The following is a 19,450-nucleotide window of genomic DNA, read 5'->3' on the forward strand; positions in this document are numbered from 1 at the left end:
CGGGCCGCGGTGACTCAGACTGTCTGGGAAGATGTGTGGATGCACTTGCCAGAATGTTCAGTTCTGAGTGAAAAAAAGGGCAGAATCCTACCCGTTTCATCATAAATAAAAGTGATGATTCTCGCTGGATGGCATAGCTAGAGTCAGGTTTAGGAAAGCAAAGATTGTGGATACTTGAGCTGAACATGACTAGATATTTCTGGTAAGCATCAGATGTTTATCACACCGGGCTTGAAACTCAGCAAGTATGCAGTCAAAACTTTCTTGATGGACACGCTTGATGGACACTTTTCGTTTTATAGTATACAATAAAAATTTAATGAATACGTGGGTTTAAGTATTAATTATTAATTATTGAAGCCTTCCTTAAGTTCAGGGCTGTAGTTGAAAGACAAAAATCTATTTTTTTTTTTTTGGCATGGGTCACTTGATGATGAGGCTAGCATTTATTTATTTTTTCTGACTGTAAGGTATTGCGAAATTAAACAAAAAAATATTCAGTGCATTTCTCTAATATATGTATAATTTACCATGTGTTATTTCTTTAACCCCTTCATGCCTAATGCCGCATACACATGAGCAGATAATCGGATGACTTATCGTTCGCGTTTTTGCATGATACGAATATCGAATTCAACAATGCGTACTAAATGTATGATTTTTTTTTTCTGTACAATTCTGGAAAAGCTTACTGTTTGCATAGCTACGCATCGGAAGTGATGTAATATACGTGTGACCTCTGTGTCTGCCACGCCTTTTGGCTATTGCCGTTTGTATTGTAGAGTGCAACTTTGTGTATTGCTCTCTGCCCTTTTAATCGCTTGCTTTTTTTTCACTCATTCTCATAGTACAAATGGAGAACTGTACTGAATGCAGGACCCAGCACTTCAAATTGCCATCTTGGGGATACTAGCTATCCAGAATGTCCCTAATAATAATAATAATTAAAAAAAAAAAAAGAGGACATGGTCCAAGCTGCGCGACCGACAGAAGTACTCCCAGATGTCGTATATTTTGCAGTTCGAACATTGTTTACGTTCTCACATCTCCTTCTGGGTTATTTTCATTTTTCCGACCATGTGTGGTCTTTGACTATCAATTTTTAGCGAACGCATACTGTATTGATTAAACGATTGTCGTTCGCTAGGCTATCGTACGAGAGAGGTTTTCGTAGTTGTCCCTTCGAATATTGTTGGACGAACTGTCGTGATCGGCTGTCTTAAACTGTGTACTAACGATCAGATTACCGCGCGATCAATTCGAAAGCAATTTTTTTTTCCTTCCGATTATCTGACCGTGTGTACATGGCATAAGTGTAGATCTAATGTTAATGTCTAAGCATAATTTTGCAACTTTGACTTGTGTTAGTAAAACTTACATTTCTCTTTTGTTCATGATGGACACAGCTCCTGATTCTTCTTAACCATTGGGTTATACTGCCCCCTATAGGAGTAGGACACTAGGCAGGAAAAAGCTTGACTACGCCTATGGGCAGTTCCCATATACACCCACTCTCAGCTTTAGGTTTTTTTCTGCCTAGTCAGGAGTAAGGACCTAGTTCCTTGTTGGGATCTCTGGTCCTGGCAATCTTTTTATTTTAAATGGAATTTTTTTCCTCTTTTATTATTTTGTTCCTGTGAGATCTACAATCAAGTGCCAGACTGGGTAACAAACTGGATAATATAGATCCTTAGGGTCCCCCCAGTCCGGCCAGCGAATGCGTGAAGACCGCAGCTCCATGCTAGCCCTACTGGACGGGGGCTGGCCTGCGAGTTAAACGTTTTGCAAGGACACATACAAACTGGCTTTGGCCTGAGTCACAGCGTTTCCTTCTGGTCGACAGCACCCACATTACGATGAAGCGATGTCCTGTGCAGAGCGGTGCCCACCCTGTTCCTGGTGTGGTAAGTAGCTGCCCCCCCCACTACCCCTGGAGGGTTTTGGGGTGGACGTGGGTCCCTCCTTGAGATGATCGGACCCCTGGGTTTCCCTCCCTTCCCCCCAGCCCCTCTAAAATTTTGGTCTCTGTGGGTCTTTTGCGGTCTGCGGCCTACTAGGCCATGTGGCCGTGTCAGGCACCACCATTGGGGGGGGCGACCCTAGTGCATATAACTGAAGCCCCCACTTTTCCTTTAGGCATCTGCCGGGCTGAGGATCCGTGCAATTGCCGCTGGGCCCCCACAAAAATTTAGGCCGCGGCTTGCAGTCTGCTGGGTCATATGGCAGCTTGGCACCTTCCTTGGATCGGGTAGCGCTGTGGGGGCACTGCATTTTTAATGACAGTCTTGCTGCCATTATTGTGTGGGGCACCAGCCTTGCTTTAGCGAAGGGTACCCTGCCTACGCGTACGAGTCACGGCGGACGGCACCCTTTTAAGGGGACTATGTACTATTATGTCTGATCGTTAGTATAGGACCTGGTGCTCCAGCTGAGACCCGGTGTAACGTTAGAATTCCATACCTCGTTCGATTTCCATACCCTCGTCACTTCCTGTCCGAAACAGCTGAGCAGCGTAACAGTGCGCATACTCAGAGCCCCGAAAACACCATTGAACAGCTGTGAAGTTGAGGAGTGCGCATGCTCGGAGGGAATTAAATAATCACGGTATTGTGTGTAATGTTATACTTGCGGCAGTTACATAAAAACAGTTCGGCTGCAACATCAATCATCTCCTCTGCTATCCCTGTCACCTCCCTGATGTCGGCTAGTAAATATAAAAGCGGCGGCGGGTGTATGAATTTGAAATGACGGAGATCTCGGCTCCGTGATGCGCTTTTATATTTATTAGCCGAGAGCAGGGAAGTGAGAGGGGAAGGAGCGGAGATGATTTATGTTTGATGAGTTATGGAGCTGTTTTAATGTAATCGCGGCAAGTGTAAGTACCGTGAGAAATCCATACCCTCCGTAGGTGCACCGGAAGTGACGAGGGTATGGTTTTTTCACGCAACACCGGGTCTCTGAGCTGGGAGCGTGCTGTGTGGCGTGCTACCAGCACAAAGACAGACGCATAACTACAGCCCCACAGAAAAAAGCCCAGTCCAATGAAGACACAAGTATGCATACTGTTGGTGCGAAGGGGTTAAAAATGCTTGCAAGCACAAAAAAATATCTCCTCTGCCAGAAATCCAGGGAGCTCCTACCTTCCTGGACAGAGCTGACAACTTTGCCTCAGCTGCACTGAAATCCCGAGCTTTGTTTTTAGCCCTTCTCAGCTTCCTTCTGCTAAATCACTTGAAGAAGCTATTCATGAAGAATATAATAGTTTATTAGAGGTCAAACATGTACACATTGAGCCTACACATTTTGAGGGTATTGCCCCCTCCTCCTTCAGGGCTGTTGGAACATTATTACGGATATGTGTTGGATCCACAGTTGTAGATAAAGTTTCATAGGGCGCTTCACCGTCATCTGCTAGGCAGTAATTCACTGTCTAAATGATAGCTGGAGGCGCACTGATGCATCACTTCTGAGAGTAGATGCAAACTGATAGACTGGAAGAAAGAAGTCGCTTCTAGGTGCAGATTATCAGCAATGAGGAGATCTGATGAAGGAGCGATTTGTCTGAAACACGTCACTGCCCCCTTCCTGACGTAACTTCCGGCACAGCGGTGGCCATCTTGACTCTGTGCTCAAACCTCCTCCTGCAGCTGCTGGTCGGTACAGCGAGAGGAGTGACAGTGACAGGCGCACAGCTAGGAAAAGTGTATGATGAGCCCGTTTCGCCTAACTTGTAAGTGTTTTTAACCGGTTTCTTTTAATATATTGCTGAGTTTTTGTACAAGCTATTCAACAAGAATTTTTACTTCTATGTGTTTGCCTCCATGTTGGTTAAGTGGTAATAACAGGGTCAGGGCATTTCCTACTGACTTCCACATCAAGATGATACAGAGATTATAAACGAATGCCCCGTACACACGCATCGATTATTGGCCGGGAATTTTCGGCCAACGTCCGATCGGCCGTTTTTCGGCTTGTAAGTATGATGCTTCCGACAACCGACTCCGACTTTTCGGCCGAAAAAAATCTGGTGTGCAGGCTATAACATTTTTGTTGGCCAACAACACAACGGCCGATTTTCCGTCAGTCAGTACAGATTTCGGCAGACAAAAATCTGATGAGCAAGACTGGGCATGCTCAGAGAAGAAAAAACACACGGAAAGTAAACCAGCACATGACATCACTTCTGAAGTAGATTTTTGTTGGCCGAGAAAATTTGTGTGCAGTCTAGGCACATTCCAACCAACAAAACACCACTCTGGACAAAAGTGGGACGATCGGTCGGCTGATAATCGTTGCGTGTGTACGAGGCATAAGTGTGCAAAGTAATTCTCAAAAAAAAATCACAAGCAGGAAAAACCCTAGTCTTTTATCGCCGTTGGGGATTATCAGGAAAAGGATGAGACAATGTTAGGCTCTGCTCCGCCGCTGTACTGAACCAATAAGGCTCTCATGGTCCAGTTTGTCGCCATTACTCATTTTATACTACAAAGAGTTATTTTCTTGCAGATTGTAGTCATTCTCCTTATTAGAGTTTATCGTGCCAGTCAGAACTTTGAATTTCAGTTCTTAAAGTGGTTGTAAATCCATCCATCTACCCAGTCCAGTGACTGGCCCCAGGTGATGCACAGAAATGAAACCAGTCTTCCTACATAGGTTGTACTTGTTTATCTACGGTCTTCTCTTCTCTACAGCTGTTCAAAGTCCAGTTTTTTTAAAGCTTGTGTGAGAGTTCAGAATAAAGGGGATAGAGCACTGAAGTTTCACTCTGCAGAGCTCAGTGAGGAGGGATCTTAGAGCTGATTGGAGGGAAGGGACACACCCCTCTTCACACAGGAACAGAGCAGAGGCTGTCAATCAGCTGGAGGTCCCTCCCCTGTCACCATTTTTCTCTTGGTGTCAGGAAAACTTGTCAGAAGTGACTCATGCTGATAGAGAGAAATGACACTTAGTGCTTTTAAAGAGGTTGTAAACCCATAATAAAAAAAAAAAAAAATCCTGTAAGACAAAGGTATAATCAGCTAGTATGCATCGCATACTAGCTCATTATGAAATACTTCCCTTAGAACGAAGTTCCCGCACACCGCTGGCATGGCCGACAATTTCCCAGGTGTTTCTTCCAGGTTTGCGGGAGTGGCAGTTCACGACACATGGCTCTAAAGAAAGGGCACCGACGGCCGTTCCTTCAGAGCGCATTCGCCAGTGATGTCATTTGCTACATGCAATGTAAATATCTCCTAAACGGTGCACATTTAGGAGATATTTATAGTGCCTATAGGTAAGCCTTATCCTAGCCTTACCTATAGGTACAAGTTACAGAGGGAGCTTTACTTCCTTTTTTTGAGACAAATACATGCTATAGAGGGATATGCTTTGTTCATATTTCATGTCTGAGGTTTACAACCACTTTAAGTTGTCCGTAGATTTGAGACCTTTGCAATGTGAAGTCACAAACCTCTTTTAATATGAGTGATCTAATTCGCTCTTCGTTTTAAAGCTTGTAGAGCAGGATAGGCACGCTGCAGATTTCTCCTCATTAATCAGACAAGGTTCCATGACCTGTGTGATTCCTATTCCTCCAGATAAGCCAGGGCTGGTGGTGTTAACAAGCATCCCACAGACATTAGGTCATTACCAAAGAAATGCATAGATACAGCAGAAAGCGCCCATTCCATGGAAAACCAACCATGCTAATTTGCATAATGGGAGCCTCCCTTAGTTTAAAAAATTTGTACTGTAGGCTACATTTAGATGTATTTAAATGACTGATATTAGGAACTTCAGAGAAGCTTTTTTTTTTGGAATGAATTTATTGAAAAAATGACCTGGAAACCTTTTTCTCTGGAGGGTCTCCAGGGTATAGATCTCCTCTGTAATTCCAAACTCCATCACAATACTTGGCCTATTTCAGGGGGTGTCACTATTTTGTCTCATAATTCTGCAGTAAAGAGGCAGAATATCTTACTAATTTTGTACCTGACAAAAGAGGTCACTCAGTCCACCCAATGCTGCAATATCATTTTTGGGTAAAAAGGGCTTTTTACAAACAGTCTGTAAAGCCCGTACACACGCACCGATTGTCGGCCGAACGATCGGCCGTCTTTTGTCCAGTGTTGTTGTGTTGGTTGAAATGTGCTCTAGACTGCACACGAATTTTGTCGGCCAACAACAACCAACTTCAGAAGTTATGTCATGTGATGGTTTACTTTCCATGTGTTTTTTCTTCTCTGAGCATGCCCAGTCTTGCTCATCTGATGTTTGTCGGCCGAAATCTGTACTGACTGACGAACAATCGGCCGTTCTGTTGTTGGCCAACAAAAATTTTATAGCATGCAGACCAGATTTTCTTTGGCCCAAAAAAGTCGCAGTCGGTTGTCGGAAGCATCATACTAACAAACCGACAATCGGCCGATCGGACGTTGGCTGAACATTTACGGCCGACAATCGGTACGTGTGTACGGGCCTTAAATCTTTATTTACCCAGGCACATGTTGCAAGATAGGTTTCTTTATGACTTCCTCAGGAAGTTCTCCTTCTGTCCATCTCCTCTTCCATCATTCTTCCTCTGTCTAGGACTGGTAGTTTCTCTCAGCTGCTCTGTAGCATTTTTTATAAAAGGTACTTCATCTGCAGGCCACATGTGAAAGAGGCTTTGCTGCCATGGAGGAGACCCACCAAAAGAAGATTGAGGACCTTCAGAGACAACACCATCGAGAGCTGGAGAAGCTGCGAGACGAGAAGGAGCGCTTGTTGGCAGAAGAGACTGCAGCCACCATCTCGGGTATGTGGATACTTGATGCAATAATGTTGCAGCTAGTCCAATTGCAAATGAAGCTATGAAAGCTGTGTTTGAAGCTTTCTGTTTTTTGGTCAATTAGAGCTCAGACTTGGCAATGGTAAAATGTAAAGTTCATTGCATACTGCCCCAGTGACAATCTTAGGTGTCGTGACTTTTACAAAGCAAGTATAAAAAAGTCAGTCTATGGTGACTTCTGATTTTTAGCCTTAAAAGGTGTTGTTTCCTTTAAAGCTGAATTCCAGGAATTCAGCTACGTTATAAAAACTGCAGGCATACCATGAGTTAAGTCTAACAAGGTGCCTGCCGCCTCCTCCTAGACTTATCTCTATTATTCACATCTGACAAATGTTATTGTGCTCCAGGAAGATAATTTCCAGAGCTCTGAGGCTGCTCACTGTGGTCACAGTTCTTCAAGAGCAGAGTCGCTGGAGCAGCTATGCCCCCCCCCCCCCTTACTGCCTACTCCCTATTCACACAAGCCTTTGTATTATGTAAACTCATTCATAAAATACAAAGGCTTCTGTGAATGGGCAGCAGAGAGGAGGGGTGGGCATAGCTGCTTTGTGTGCTTTTCTCCTCTGACAGCCGGAGTCCCCGGGAATGCAATAAACCTGTCACATATAAGTAATAAAGATAAGTCCCGGAGGTGGCATGCACCTTACTTGGCTTATAGTGTGCCTGCACTTTTTGTAAAGTTGCTGAATTTCTGCAATTCAGCTTTAAAACCCAAGAACAAAAATGTAATATATTGCAGCTTAACTATGCATAGAATGTAGTGGCTGTATTCATCTTTTTCTTTAGGTTTTTTCTTATTTATTTTCACCTGGTGATCCTTCCAGTAACACATTTCTTGTTCTAGACTCACTCCCTGTACTGTATCTTTGGAGGAGCAGTATTGTTATCCAAGAACAGGACTACAGAACATCCCATGTGCTGCATAACACACAGTGGAAGTGTTTTATAGTTTAGAATAATAAGATGATGCAGAAGCACAGGACAACACTAGATTTCTGGCAGAATCAACAGCTATTTTTTTTGCACTCCTTGAACAGATATAACAAAACACTTTCAATAGTATATGTAAAAAGGGGGAGAAAATAAAAGGTCAATGTCAGGGTTTACATAAACTTTTCAATTGTGAATAACTTTGTGAGTGTAACTTTAAGAGTACAGGATAATGATTCAGAATATTCTAGTGTTGTGTCCTATGAAATTCAGGAGAAAAAGGGTATAATTTCAGCCAATAGCATCAACACCCCTGTACGTATCAAAGGTAAATACAACATTCCTAAGTCCAGGTACAAAGTCCAGCTATCATTAATATGCCAACTTATGGGTATATGCCAATCTGTAGTATACTGATTGTACTGGCAAATCTCCTAATTAGTGGCTCCTTTATCTAAAATTTATAGTGCTCAAACACAAGTACCTTGGTTTAACCGGTTCCCGACCGCCTCCCGCCTTTTTACTGCGGCAGTGCGGCTCTCCTGCGCGAACCGACATAGACCTAGGGGGCTAAAGCAGGCAGCGCACTCCTGGCCCCACTCGGCAGCGGGGACTCCGATGCACAGGGCAGGCACCTGACACCCGCGATCATTCCCCGCTGAGAGAGAAAAATGGTCAGCTGTTGTAAACACATCTGACCGTTCTTCTCTCTGGAATGATCAGAGAGCCCTGTGATCCTGCTATATATAGGATCACAGGTCTCTGTGATCATTTCACAAGCCACACCCCCCACAGTTAGAATCACTCCCCTAGGCTCACATTTAACCCCTTGATCACCCACAGTGTTAACCCCTTCCCTGCCAGTGTCATTATTACAGTAACAGTGCATATTTTTAGCACTGATTACTGTAGTAATGTCACTGGTCCCCCCAAAAGTGTCAAAAATGTCAGTTTGGGGGCCGATCTGTCCGCCGCAATGTCACCATTGCTAGTAAGAAAAAAAAATGACATCTTTCCCGTAGTTAGTAGACGCGATAACTTATGCGCAAACCAATCAAAATACGCTTATTGTGATTTTTTTTTTTTTTTTTTACCAAAAATATGTAGCAGAAAACAAATTGGCCTAAAATGTAAAAAAAATATGTATTTTTACTTTTTTCGGAATGATATATAGCAGAAAGTGAAAAATATTGTTTTTTTTTTTCCCCAGAATTGTCGTTTTTTTTTTTTTTTTTGTTTATAGCGCAAAAAATAAAATCACAGAGGTGATCAAATACCTCCAAAAAAAAGCTCTATTTGTGGGAAAAAAATGTTATTTGGGTACAGCGTCGCACGACCGCGCAATTGTCCATTAAAGTAAGGCAGTGCCGAATCACAAAATATGGCCTGATCATTAAGGGGGAAAATCCTAGGGTCCAGAAGTGGATTGTACATTTCTAATACATTGACCTTTTTTTAATCTTTTCTACAGCCATTGAAGCAATGAAGAACGCCCACCGTGAGGAGCTTGAGAGAGAGCTGGAGAAATCTCAGCGCTCCCAAATCAGTAGCCTCAATTCGGATGTGAATTCTCTGCGGAGGCAGTACCTGTAAGTCACGTGAAAACTAAAACTATCTTACCTCTAAAACCACTTAGGCTTGTTCTTTAGAACTTAAAAGTGGAACTGTAGCCAGGCTGTGGACGTTCATATAATTACATTTTTTTAAAGACTCTCAATTAGCTTAAAACAAAAAGCCTTCACTGCTCTCCACAGCTGCAGACACTGTGGAGCAATTCATCCTCACAGTTCACAGGAGAAATACTGAAGTTGTCCAAATGGGTTCTCAGTAGGGGTGCACCGATCCGACTTTTCTTGTCCCAATACCGATATCTGGCATTGTGTATCTGCTGATACCGATCCGGAACTACACACATACACAATATGCATGCGGCTGCAGTACAGAGCAAAGCCGCTGCATCATGTGTATGGCTCCTCCATTCACAGGCGGAGTGCATCTGACATCACTCCGCCTGTAAAACTGACCTATACAGGAAGTAGCAGCTCCCATCCCATACTACTACTACTACACCAAGTAAGGGACGGCTGAGCCGGGACTCAGCAAAACCAGATCGGCCTGTGGATCAGCGGCTCCGTGCAAGTAAGGAAAGGCTGAGCCGGGACTCAGCAAAACCAGATCGGCCTGTGGATCGGTTAATTTTACTTTCTCTATCGCTCATTGACAGACGTAGTCCTCGGTGATACAGCACCTTCGGGTTATGTTGCCTCCACAGGAGTAGGACTAGACAGGAAATAAAATGCTCTGGCCACACCCTAGGGGCAGTCCCAGAGGGTATATCCTTTCTCTCTCTGCCTCAGCAAATCAGTTTTTTTCTGTCTAGTCAGGAGTAAGGACCTAGATACCTTGCTGGGATCTTCGGTCCTGGCAGGATTTTTTTCTTAGAAAATAATTTTTTAAGACAGCTTTTTTTCTCCAGTGTTCCTGTGAGATCTTCAAGCAAGAAAGCTGAACTGGGCGACGGGCTGGATGTTGAGATCCAGTGGTCACCCCAGTTCAGCCTACGAGCGCGTGCAGGCCATAGCTCCGCGCTGGGTCGGCCGCGACATAGTCCCACTGGACGGGGACTGACCCTGCGAGTTAAACGTCTCGCTGAAACGCCAAAGACCATGAGTCACGGCGCCCGTATTGGTCGACAGCCCTCCTACCTCGGTGGAGAGGGGTACTGTCAGGAGTTGGCGCCCGCCTGGTTCCGGTATGGTGAGTAGTATGTTCCCCCTTTCCCCCTGACGGGTCTTGTGGTGAACGCGGGCCCCTCTCTGTAATGGTAAGGATGGGTTCCCCTCTATCCTACAACATGTCACAGATCCCCCTAATTGAGTGTGATTTTTGTGTACAAGAAGCCAGGAGGCTTGGTTTGGGAGCTGACAATCTAATTGTAAAGATGTGTAAATGATTGTAGTCAGTGGCAGTACTAGAACTTTACTGTGATAGTATAAGGTATCCTACCTGTCAGTAGCCACAGGGCGATGTCTATACATGTATACTGCATTCCAGATCATTCCTCCAGCTAAGCAGCGGACCGCATACGGCCCGCTAGGGTCCGGTACCTCCGACCACGCTGGCCACCATGAGGGTGAAGGGTTGTGAGGCCGAGATCCTTCTGCAGACATGCCGCTATTCTGTGCAGGCCGCCGCCATTGTCTGGTAGATCGCACAACGCCGCCATTTTGGTGTAGCCTCGTGTCTCCAGCATGGGGGCGGCCATGTTTGAGGTGACTCAAACACCTCATGGAGCCAGGGGGAGGAGGCGGCAGGCGTGTTAAGGGGCGGAGCCGCCTCTTTTACCCAGGAAATAGGGCCAAAGACTTCCTGTCTGTAACAAGACAAGCACTGAGCAAGCTGATGAAAACTTCTGTGCATCAGGGATGAGCCTTGGGGTCTGTCTCTCTCTCTGTGGAGTCCAAAAAGGCAGGTAACACTGAGGGGCGCTGTTGCGACTGGGGGACACAAAAAAAAAAAATTTTTTTTTTTTTTACTTTGTCATTTTTTGTCGCTGGCAAGTGTCTTGTATAATCATTGACCCTGCCGCATAGGTATCCCCACCTGATCCCCTCAAGGTGGCCGCAGGACCCTCCAGTACCCCACTTGTTTTTAATGCATTATCGGCAATTTTGGAGTCTTTGGTATCCCGGGTGGAGGTGGCCTGTCAGGGACGGGGGTCAAGTAGCGACCCCCGCCTACCCCTATTGTTTATCAGATACTTCAGATACGGATTCGGAACTGGTCAATGCAGTTGCAGGTCCCTCTTAGGGGGCTGTTGTCTCAGGTAATATCTCCTCAGCAGTGAGGAGCACGTTTCTGCCTCCGCCATAGCACAAGAGTGGTGGATGCACTAGTTGTGTCCATCCGGGAAACCTTTAGTCTTGAGGTTACACCGGCAGAGGTAGCTGAGACTGAGATTCCTTTTTGGTACTTGTTAGCCTACCAAAAGGGCGAAGGATTTTCCTTTACCCAAATGGGGTCGTTTTGAAACGAACCCCTGTTATTTCCAAACGCATGGCTAGGTGCTATCCGTTTGAGGAATTCCTCTTTATAGGATAGACGGTACCACCTGCTGTCTTGCCACAGACTGTTAGGATAAAAAGACCTCGTAACTAACGAGGACCTTCCTTTTCTGCTCATATAGAGTTGTTCGTTCCGCGAGGGCGGGCGATAAGGCGAAACCCTCCAAAGCCCCTTTAGAGGGGTTTCAAAGGGCGCTGATCGGGTAAACAAAGAGTCCGGCTCAGCCAAGCCTGAAGAATATAGCCTGATGCGCCCCTACCCATCTCTGGGGTGGGGGGGGGGGATGTCTTCACCGGTTTCTGGAGGACACAGGATCGAGTTTCGATCACTTCCACCGGTGCGATTCTGCCCTTCTAACATTGAACGGTTTCAGGGGTTCTATTCAAACCTATTCACAATGCCCAGGAAAGAGGGCAAGGTGCGTCCAAATCTGGACTTGGGAAGAAATAGAGTCCATCCGTACAGTGGTGGCCTCCCTGCATAAAAGAGATTTCCTGGCGTCCATAGACATATAGGATGCCTATCTTTATATCCCCATCATCGCAGGACATCAGCGTTTTTTCGCTTTCCCAAAGATCATCCCTGGTTCCCACCAGGAGACTGAACTATCTGGGCCTAAGGTTGGATACATCCTGGGCAAGAGAGTTTCTCCTTGCTGGGGAAACTCCAGAAGGTTCAGTCAACGATTCGGATGTTGCTGTCCGTCAATTGGCTGGGACTGATGGTGGCCTTCTTAGAGGCAGTACCGTATACCCAGTCTCATACCCGAATTCTCCTGAAGGAGATTCTTTTTTAATGGAATCAGAATTCAGATTCCCTGGACAATCGGATCCGGTTGAGCGAGCGGACCAGGAAGTCTCCGATGCTCAACCAGGGGAAGTCATTTCTTCCGATAGTATCCAGATTACCAATAAGGGTATCGGAACTGAGAGCGATCAGATTTTCTCTGATTTACTGGATCGAGCAGCTCTAGAGCAGCCCGATTCGGATCCAATCGCATATGGCCTCTTCATCCAGAGGTTTTTTCCCTAGCTGTCCCTTCATTGGGACATCCCGGATGTGGATCTGTTGGCACCTTGGCCTAACAGGAAGGTGTGGAGGTTTGTAGCTCGCGCCACGATCCTCTAGCGGACGCAGCAGAAACGCTGATCGCCCCGTGGGGGCAGTATCAGCTACAGCATGCCTTCCATCCTCTCAAGTTGCTGCGGGAACTTCTTCGCAGGATAGAGGTGGAGGGAATTCCAGTTATTCTGGAAATTCTGGATTGACCTCGTCAAGCCTGGTACGCCGACTTGGCGAGGCTAGTCGCGGACGCTCCTTGGAGACTTCATCTCAGGGAGGATTTGCGGTCTCAGGGACCGATCTTCCATCTTGCTTTACAGTCGCTGGCTTAATGGCCTGGCCATTGAGACCCAGGTACTGAAGGACAAGGGAGTGTCAGCTTCAGTTATTCCTACCTCCAGTTAAAGCAAGGAAAGCGACTTCCAGCACATGGAAGTCTTATATTGCATGGTGTGAATCTATTGGATTTCCCCCACAGACCTATTCGGTGACCCGAATTTTGGTCTGTCTGCAACAAGGGGTTGAGCAGAAACTATCCTTGAGCACGATCAAGGGTCAGGTTTTCGGCGTTAGCAATCTTCTTTCAAGAAACCTTTGGCTAATCATTCCTTGGTGCGGAATTTCATCCAGGGGGTGCGACATCTGGCTCCGCCAGTGCGCGCACCCTTATCGCCTGGTATCTTAATTTAGTGTGGTCGGTTCTTCAGAAACTTCTCTTTGAAGAGATTAGGGAGATTCCCTTGCTTACATTCCCAGAAGGTGGCCTTCTTGGTGGCCATTACTTCTCTACGCAGGGTGTCAGAACTGGCCGCATTATCCTGTCGTTCCCCAGATCTGGTGGTTCATAGGGATAAGGTGGTTCTTCTTCCGAATCCATCCTTCCTTCCTAAAGTGGTTTTCGTAAGACGGACTCACTTTTTGTGATCACGGATAGCCCTTGAAGGGGGTTGCCTGTGTCTGCCGCGACCATATCTACATGGATCAGTCAGATTACAGGCTTATTCTATTAAGGGTCGGAATCCTCCGTTCCCTGTTAGGGCGCACTTCACTCGAGCGCTCAGTACTTCCTGGGCCTTTCACCATCAGGCGTCAGTGGTCCAGGTATGTAAAGCGGCCACCTGGTCGTCGGTACATACCTTTACAAAATTTTATAAAATTGATGTGATGGCATCGGCGGATGCCTCATTTGGCCGCAAGGTTTTACAGGCCGCAATTTGAGGAGACCGGTGGTCTACCTCGAGGGTTTTTTTCTGTTTGAAAATTTTTTTGTTGAGTCTCATCATTAAGGATGAGCATTGTAAACTTCTAGTTGGCACCGGTTGGGCCTTCTAGATTTGGATTTGATTTCCATTTTCCCACCCCTCATTTGTGATACTGCTCTGGGACTTCCCGAAGGTGCTGTATCACCGAGGACTACGTCTGTCAATGAGCGATAGAGAAAAATTGATTTTTGTAAAATCTTACCGTAAAATCCTTTTCTCTTAGCTCATTGACAGACGTAGTACCCGCCCCTCTGTTTTTTTGAGTTGGGTTGGGTTAAATTCTCTAAAGACTGCTTTTATGACATAACTGATTTGCTGAGGCAGAGAGAGAGAGAGGATATACCCTCTGGGACTGCCCCTAGGGTGTGGCCAGAGCATTTTATTTCCTGTCTAGTCCTACTCCTCTGGAGGCAACATAACCAGAAGGTGCTGTATCACCGAGGACTACGTCTGTCAATGAGCTAAGAGAAAAGGATTTTACGGTAAGATTTTACAAAAATCCATTTATTGCTATTGTGGCAGTATCAGCGCCGATATCCGATCCTAATATCGGATCGGTGCATCCCTAGTTCTCAGCACTCTGCTCTCCACCTCTTCCTGTGCACTGGCTCTCCACCGCTGCAGACACTGTGGAGCAATTCATCCTCACAGTTCACAGGAGAAATACTGAAGTTGTCCAAATGGGTTCTCAGCACTCTGCTCTCCACCTCTTCCTGCGCACCTGCTTTATGTTTACATTGCAGATTAGAATGCTGGCAGGTTGCCAAGTCCAGCGCTAGGAGGTTGAGCAAAATGCACTGTACTGCTTAAATGAACATTTCTGCTGTGAACCTTGAGGATTAGTTACTGCACAGTACCTTCCGCTACAGACATAGATAAGGGCTCGTTTTAAAGCTTTCTTTTCCATATTATGCCCTAACTTCCTGACCATGCATATAGGAAAAATTGTTGAGGAAGCCATTAGATTAGAACCTTGAGCCAACAAGACTCAAAATAGATTTTTAATCTTAAAACGTTAGTCACACTAGGTCTGAATGTTGAGTTCGATCTCAACTGTTTCATTAATGATTTTTAAATAGGTTATTTTCTCTTGACCTGCTTTTGATTTTTCAACTTCAGTAGGTTGGTCCATGTTTTTTTGAGTACATTGTGATATTCTTCACATACACTGTTTCCATATCCCTGTTATAGCTAGGTAGTTCTTACCCTTTTTTGTAGTGTTTTTATTTCCATATTTTTTTAGTATCTTTTACCTTCTTTATTATCCAGATTGATTTTATATGTAGGCATTTATATTTTTGTGTATTTATTCATGTATATTTCAGTCCTGGCTTTGGGCCCCAGTTCTATATATTATTGGATCAATAGCATTCCCTTTACTGTTTTTTATCCAAGTGGTATCATCCAGTATTATGGTGGTCATTTAGTGTACCTTGTCATTCTACTACTGTCGTTTTTTTGCAATGTGTATTCCCTGCGTTTCTTCTATTTTACAAACACCACTGTAATTCTACACTTGTTTTTGAAGCACGGCCACCATCCATCGTCCTTGTTTATATGGCTTTGTCAGACTTCAATAAAATGGCTTTTGTAGTTGTTTTTTTATCACTTCTAATATGGCTGCCACTTGTTATTTATGCCATTATCTTAGTAAAGATTGCCGCAGGTGTTGGCATTAACAAAATGGCCAAGGTCAATTAGATCCAAAACTTTATATAAGGATATGCCTTCTACCTGCCTTTTTCCCCTGACAATGTCACGTGACTGTGACGTAACGTGTAAAGTAAGAAAGCATAGTCGGGAAGTTGAGACATAATATGGAAAAGAGTCTCTGGTGGGACATTGTAACCTTTGAAAGGTACATTAAAGTGGAACTTCGGTCTCCCAGTCAACATTGATTATTTTTAATCCTCATGCCTCTAGCATTAGTAAATAGATAGGAAAGTGTATCATATTTACTTGTTTGTTTTTTTTTGTTTTTGTTTTTTTTTTACATTTCTTCAATAACTTTCTGGTTTTACGCCTAGGAAAATGACATCATACATCCCAGGAGTCTTCAGGAGGGTAGGAGGGGTTTTCACAGCTCAGCACACTCTCCTGCATGCATACTTGAGCTAAGGGCAGGAAGTAAATGGTACACAAATCATTTGCCCTTACTCAAAATGGCCACAGCCAGAAATGCTAGGGGGTGTTTTTCAAAGTGATTTTTCAAAGTGAATAAAGCATGGAGACATGGATGGATAGGGGAGTTTGCTTTGAATATTAAAAATGAATTGGTGTTTTTGGTTTGTGGTGATAAGATGCTTTGAAGATCCACTTTAACCACTTGCCCACCGCCCTTTAGCAGTTTTACTGCTACAGTAAACACAGTGCAGTGCCGTATAGCAAAAAAATGGCCTGGTCAGGATGGTAAATCTTCCTGAGCTGAAGTGGCTAAGCAAAATATTGGTTTAATAGCCTCGCCCCAGCTTTACCTCACAGCGGAGTTCCCCCCCCCCAAAAAAAATAAAAATAAAACACATACTGTAGCTGCTGACTTTTAATATTAGGACTCTTACCTGTCCTGGAGTCCAGCGATGTCGGCACCGCAGCTGATGTTTCCATTTTCTGTCGGGGGCTGCTGCTGCCATTGCCAGTAAGGCAACCCGGTAGTAAAGCTTTGCGGCTTCACGGACGGCTCCCTACTGCACATGCGCGAAGCGCGCTGCGCATTCGGATTGGCTCGGCAGCGGAGAAGGGAGGAGGGGGGGACCTAACTTAGCTGGGGCACCGTTTCCCGGAAGTGGGGAAGGGTACCTGTCAAAAAAAGGAAGCAAATCAGCGGAAGTTCCACATTTGGGTGTAACTCCGCTTTAAGGAGATAAACAATGTGTTGTTAACTGCCAGCTCTTGCAAACTGCACCAGAGAAACGACAAGATGGGATTCCAGTTGTACTTCTGTGGAGGTTTTTAGAAATAAAGTTTGTTTTTTGTGCTGCGTAGTTGTTGTGTAAAGTTGAATGTTTCCCTTGATTCTTTGACAGGGAAGAGCTGCAGTCTGTGCAGAGAGAGCTGGAGGTCCTCTCAGAGCAATATTCTCAGAAATGTCTGGAGAACGCCCATCTCGCTCAGGCGCTGGAGGCAGAACGCCAAGCTTTGCGCCAATGTCAGCGAGAGAACCAAGAGCTGAATGCACACAACCAGGTGTCATAAATGTTTCAGTCTGGTACAGTTAATCATGTAACATCCTTTAGGGTTGAAACTCTTTTATTTCTGGTTTTCTTTCATTACATTGTAGGAGTTGAATAACCGTCTGGCCAGTGAGATAACACGACTAAGAAACCTGGTAACAGGAGATGGGGAGGTATCGCCCCTTACCCAGGGGAAGGATGTTTATGAACTTGAGGTAAAAGGATTTTATTTTCCATTTGGTCAAAACTCAAGAGACAGCCACATAATTTCTTCCTCCATAGTAGGTGACAGATACACTTTACACAGTTGCATACATTTTGTTCAATCACTGTATGGCCAAATGTTTATGGACATCTGACCATCACACTTATGAGCTTGTTGGACATATCATTCCAGAAACCATGGGCATTATAATGGAGTCCATCCCATACCCCTGCACCTCTAACAGCCTCCATTCTCCTGGGAGGACTTTGGGAATTTGAATCTCCAGGGCCGTGAACAGATGCCGATCCGTGGCCTGTTGGGGGCCACGCCATGCGGCAACCTGCACTGCCACCCTCCCACCACCAGAGGGTGCCCACTGTCCTACTCCTAGTACCACTACTCCCTTCCTTCTCTGTGGAGACCTTACATACAGAGAGAAAGGGGGAGGAGGAGGGAGGATAACCGGACCAGCCCAGAAGTGACAGGTTGCACATGCCCACACCCTCCGGAGGTAACAGGTTGTACCAACACACGCTGCCCCCTGGAGGTGACAGGCAGTGCTCACACAAGGGAGGTGACGGCTGCACACACAACCCCACCCCTCACAGAGGTAAAAGGCAGCACCCACACTCCCCAGCCCAGCCCCCCCCCCCCCCAAGGTCACAGGCAGAGGCGTAACTAGAACCTTCAGGGCCCTGATGCAAGAAACCATGAAGGGCCCCCCAGACCCCTAGCCGGGGCCCTTACCTTCAAGCCCAGGGCTCTTCCCACTAATCCTGGGGCTCTTTACACTTGTTGCATGGCCTTTTATTACGGTCCCGCAGCAGGATTCTTTCACAAGTTCTGCAGTGGGCCCCCTTCCTGCAATCTTGTGGGCCCCCTTCCTGCAATCTTGGGGCCTCCCCACAGTGGTGCAATGCCAGGGTCCGGTCGCAAGTGTGACCTTTGCAATCCTGGAAGTTCACCCACTGGTTTGCTACCGGGCCCCCTGGAGCATGGGGCCCGGTAGCGATTGCAACCCCTGTAGTTACGCCCCTGGTCACAGGCTACACCCCCGCGAGGTAGCAGGTGGCACACAACCCCCCAAGGTCCCCCGAGATAACAGACAGACTGCAACCCCCCCAGCCTGTGAAGGGTATGTCGTTGCTGAGGCCAGTACCTGGTGCCAGGGAGGTGGGGACCGCTGCAATAACATTTGTGAGGTCCGGTGCGGATCTTAGATTATAAGACTTGTCTCACAATCCGAATTCCAATTCACTCCCACTTTCAGCAGGGTTGAGGTCAGGGCTCTGTGCCGAATTGCTCCGCACCAAACTGGTCACACCATGTCTTTATGAGCACAGGGGTACAGTCATGCTGGAACAGAAAAGAACCTTCACCAAAGGTTAGAAGCGCACTATTGTCTAAAATGTCTTTGTGTGCCGTAGTATTAATCGTACCCTTCCCTGGAAACACATGAATGCCATTTGGAAGGTTGTCCACATAATTATGACCATATAATAGATATGATGATCAAGTGTCCACAAACATTTGGCCATATAGTGTATACAGGATCTAGTAATTCAGGATTTTATTGTAACAAACAAGATGGACCATCCAAGATTTTAAACCATTAAATCTTGGTATTTGCCCTCTGCACAAGATTTTCGAATGACTTTATAACTGCGTTTTATTTGCCTTGAAAACTGAATGCACTTTTTTTACTGTAAGGGAGGCACTGGTGCAATGTGTCATTTTTGCTTCCTCATGCAGGTCCTTCTACGGGTGAAAGAGTCGGAGATCCAGTACCAAAAACAGGAGATCAGCTCCCTGAAAGATGAGCTGCAGACAGCTCTAAGGGTAAGAATTTTCCTTTCTATTTTTCCTATTATTTTACACTTTTTTTAACCTCCTGCTGACTTGCTCACACACCAGCTTGTTTCTGGGTTTGGGGCTCACATGCAAC

The 19,450-nt window shown here is 45.6% G+C and overlaps 1 protein-coding gene across 6 annotated transcripts in view; it reads left to right on the plus strand.

Annotated features, from left to right (window-relative positions):
• MPRIP (myosin phosphatase Rho interacting protein) overlaps positions 1-19,450 on the plus strand; it is a 312,245-nt gene that overhangs the window by 282,496 nt on the left and 10,299 nt on the right. For all 6 annotated transcript variants that reach the window (XM_082259996.1, XM_082259997.1, XM_082259998.1 and 3 more), the window contains 5 exons: positions 6,631-6,778; positions 9,213-9,330; positions 17,154-17,313; positions 17,408-17,515; positions 19,258-19,344. In XM_082259996.1, the coding sequence (XP_082116122.1) occupies positions 6,631-6,778; positions 9,213-9,330; positions 17,154-17,313; positions 17,408-17,515; positions 19,258-19,344 (621 nt within the window). The remainder of the gene's footprint in view (positions 1-6,630; positions 6,779-9,212; positions 9,331-17,153; positions 17,314-17,407; positions 17,516-19,257; positions 19,345-19,450) is intronic.

The sequence above is a fragment of the Pelophylax lessonae genome (genome assembly GCF_965119305.1).
Source record: "Pelophylax lessonae genome assembly, chromosome: 6".
In the NCBI taxonomy this organism is placed as follows: Eukaryota; Metazoa; Chordata; class Amphibia; order Anura; family Ranidae; genus Pelophylax; species Pelophylax lessonae.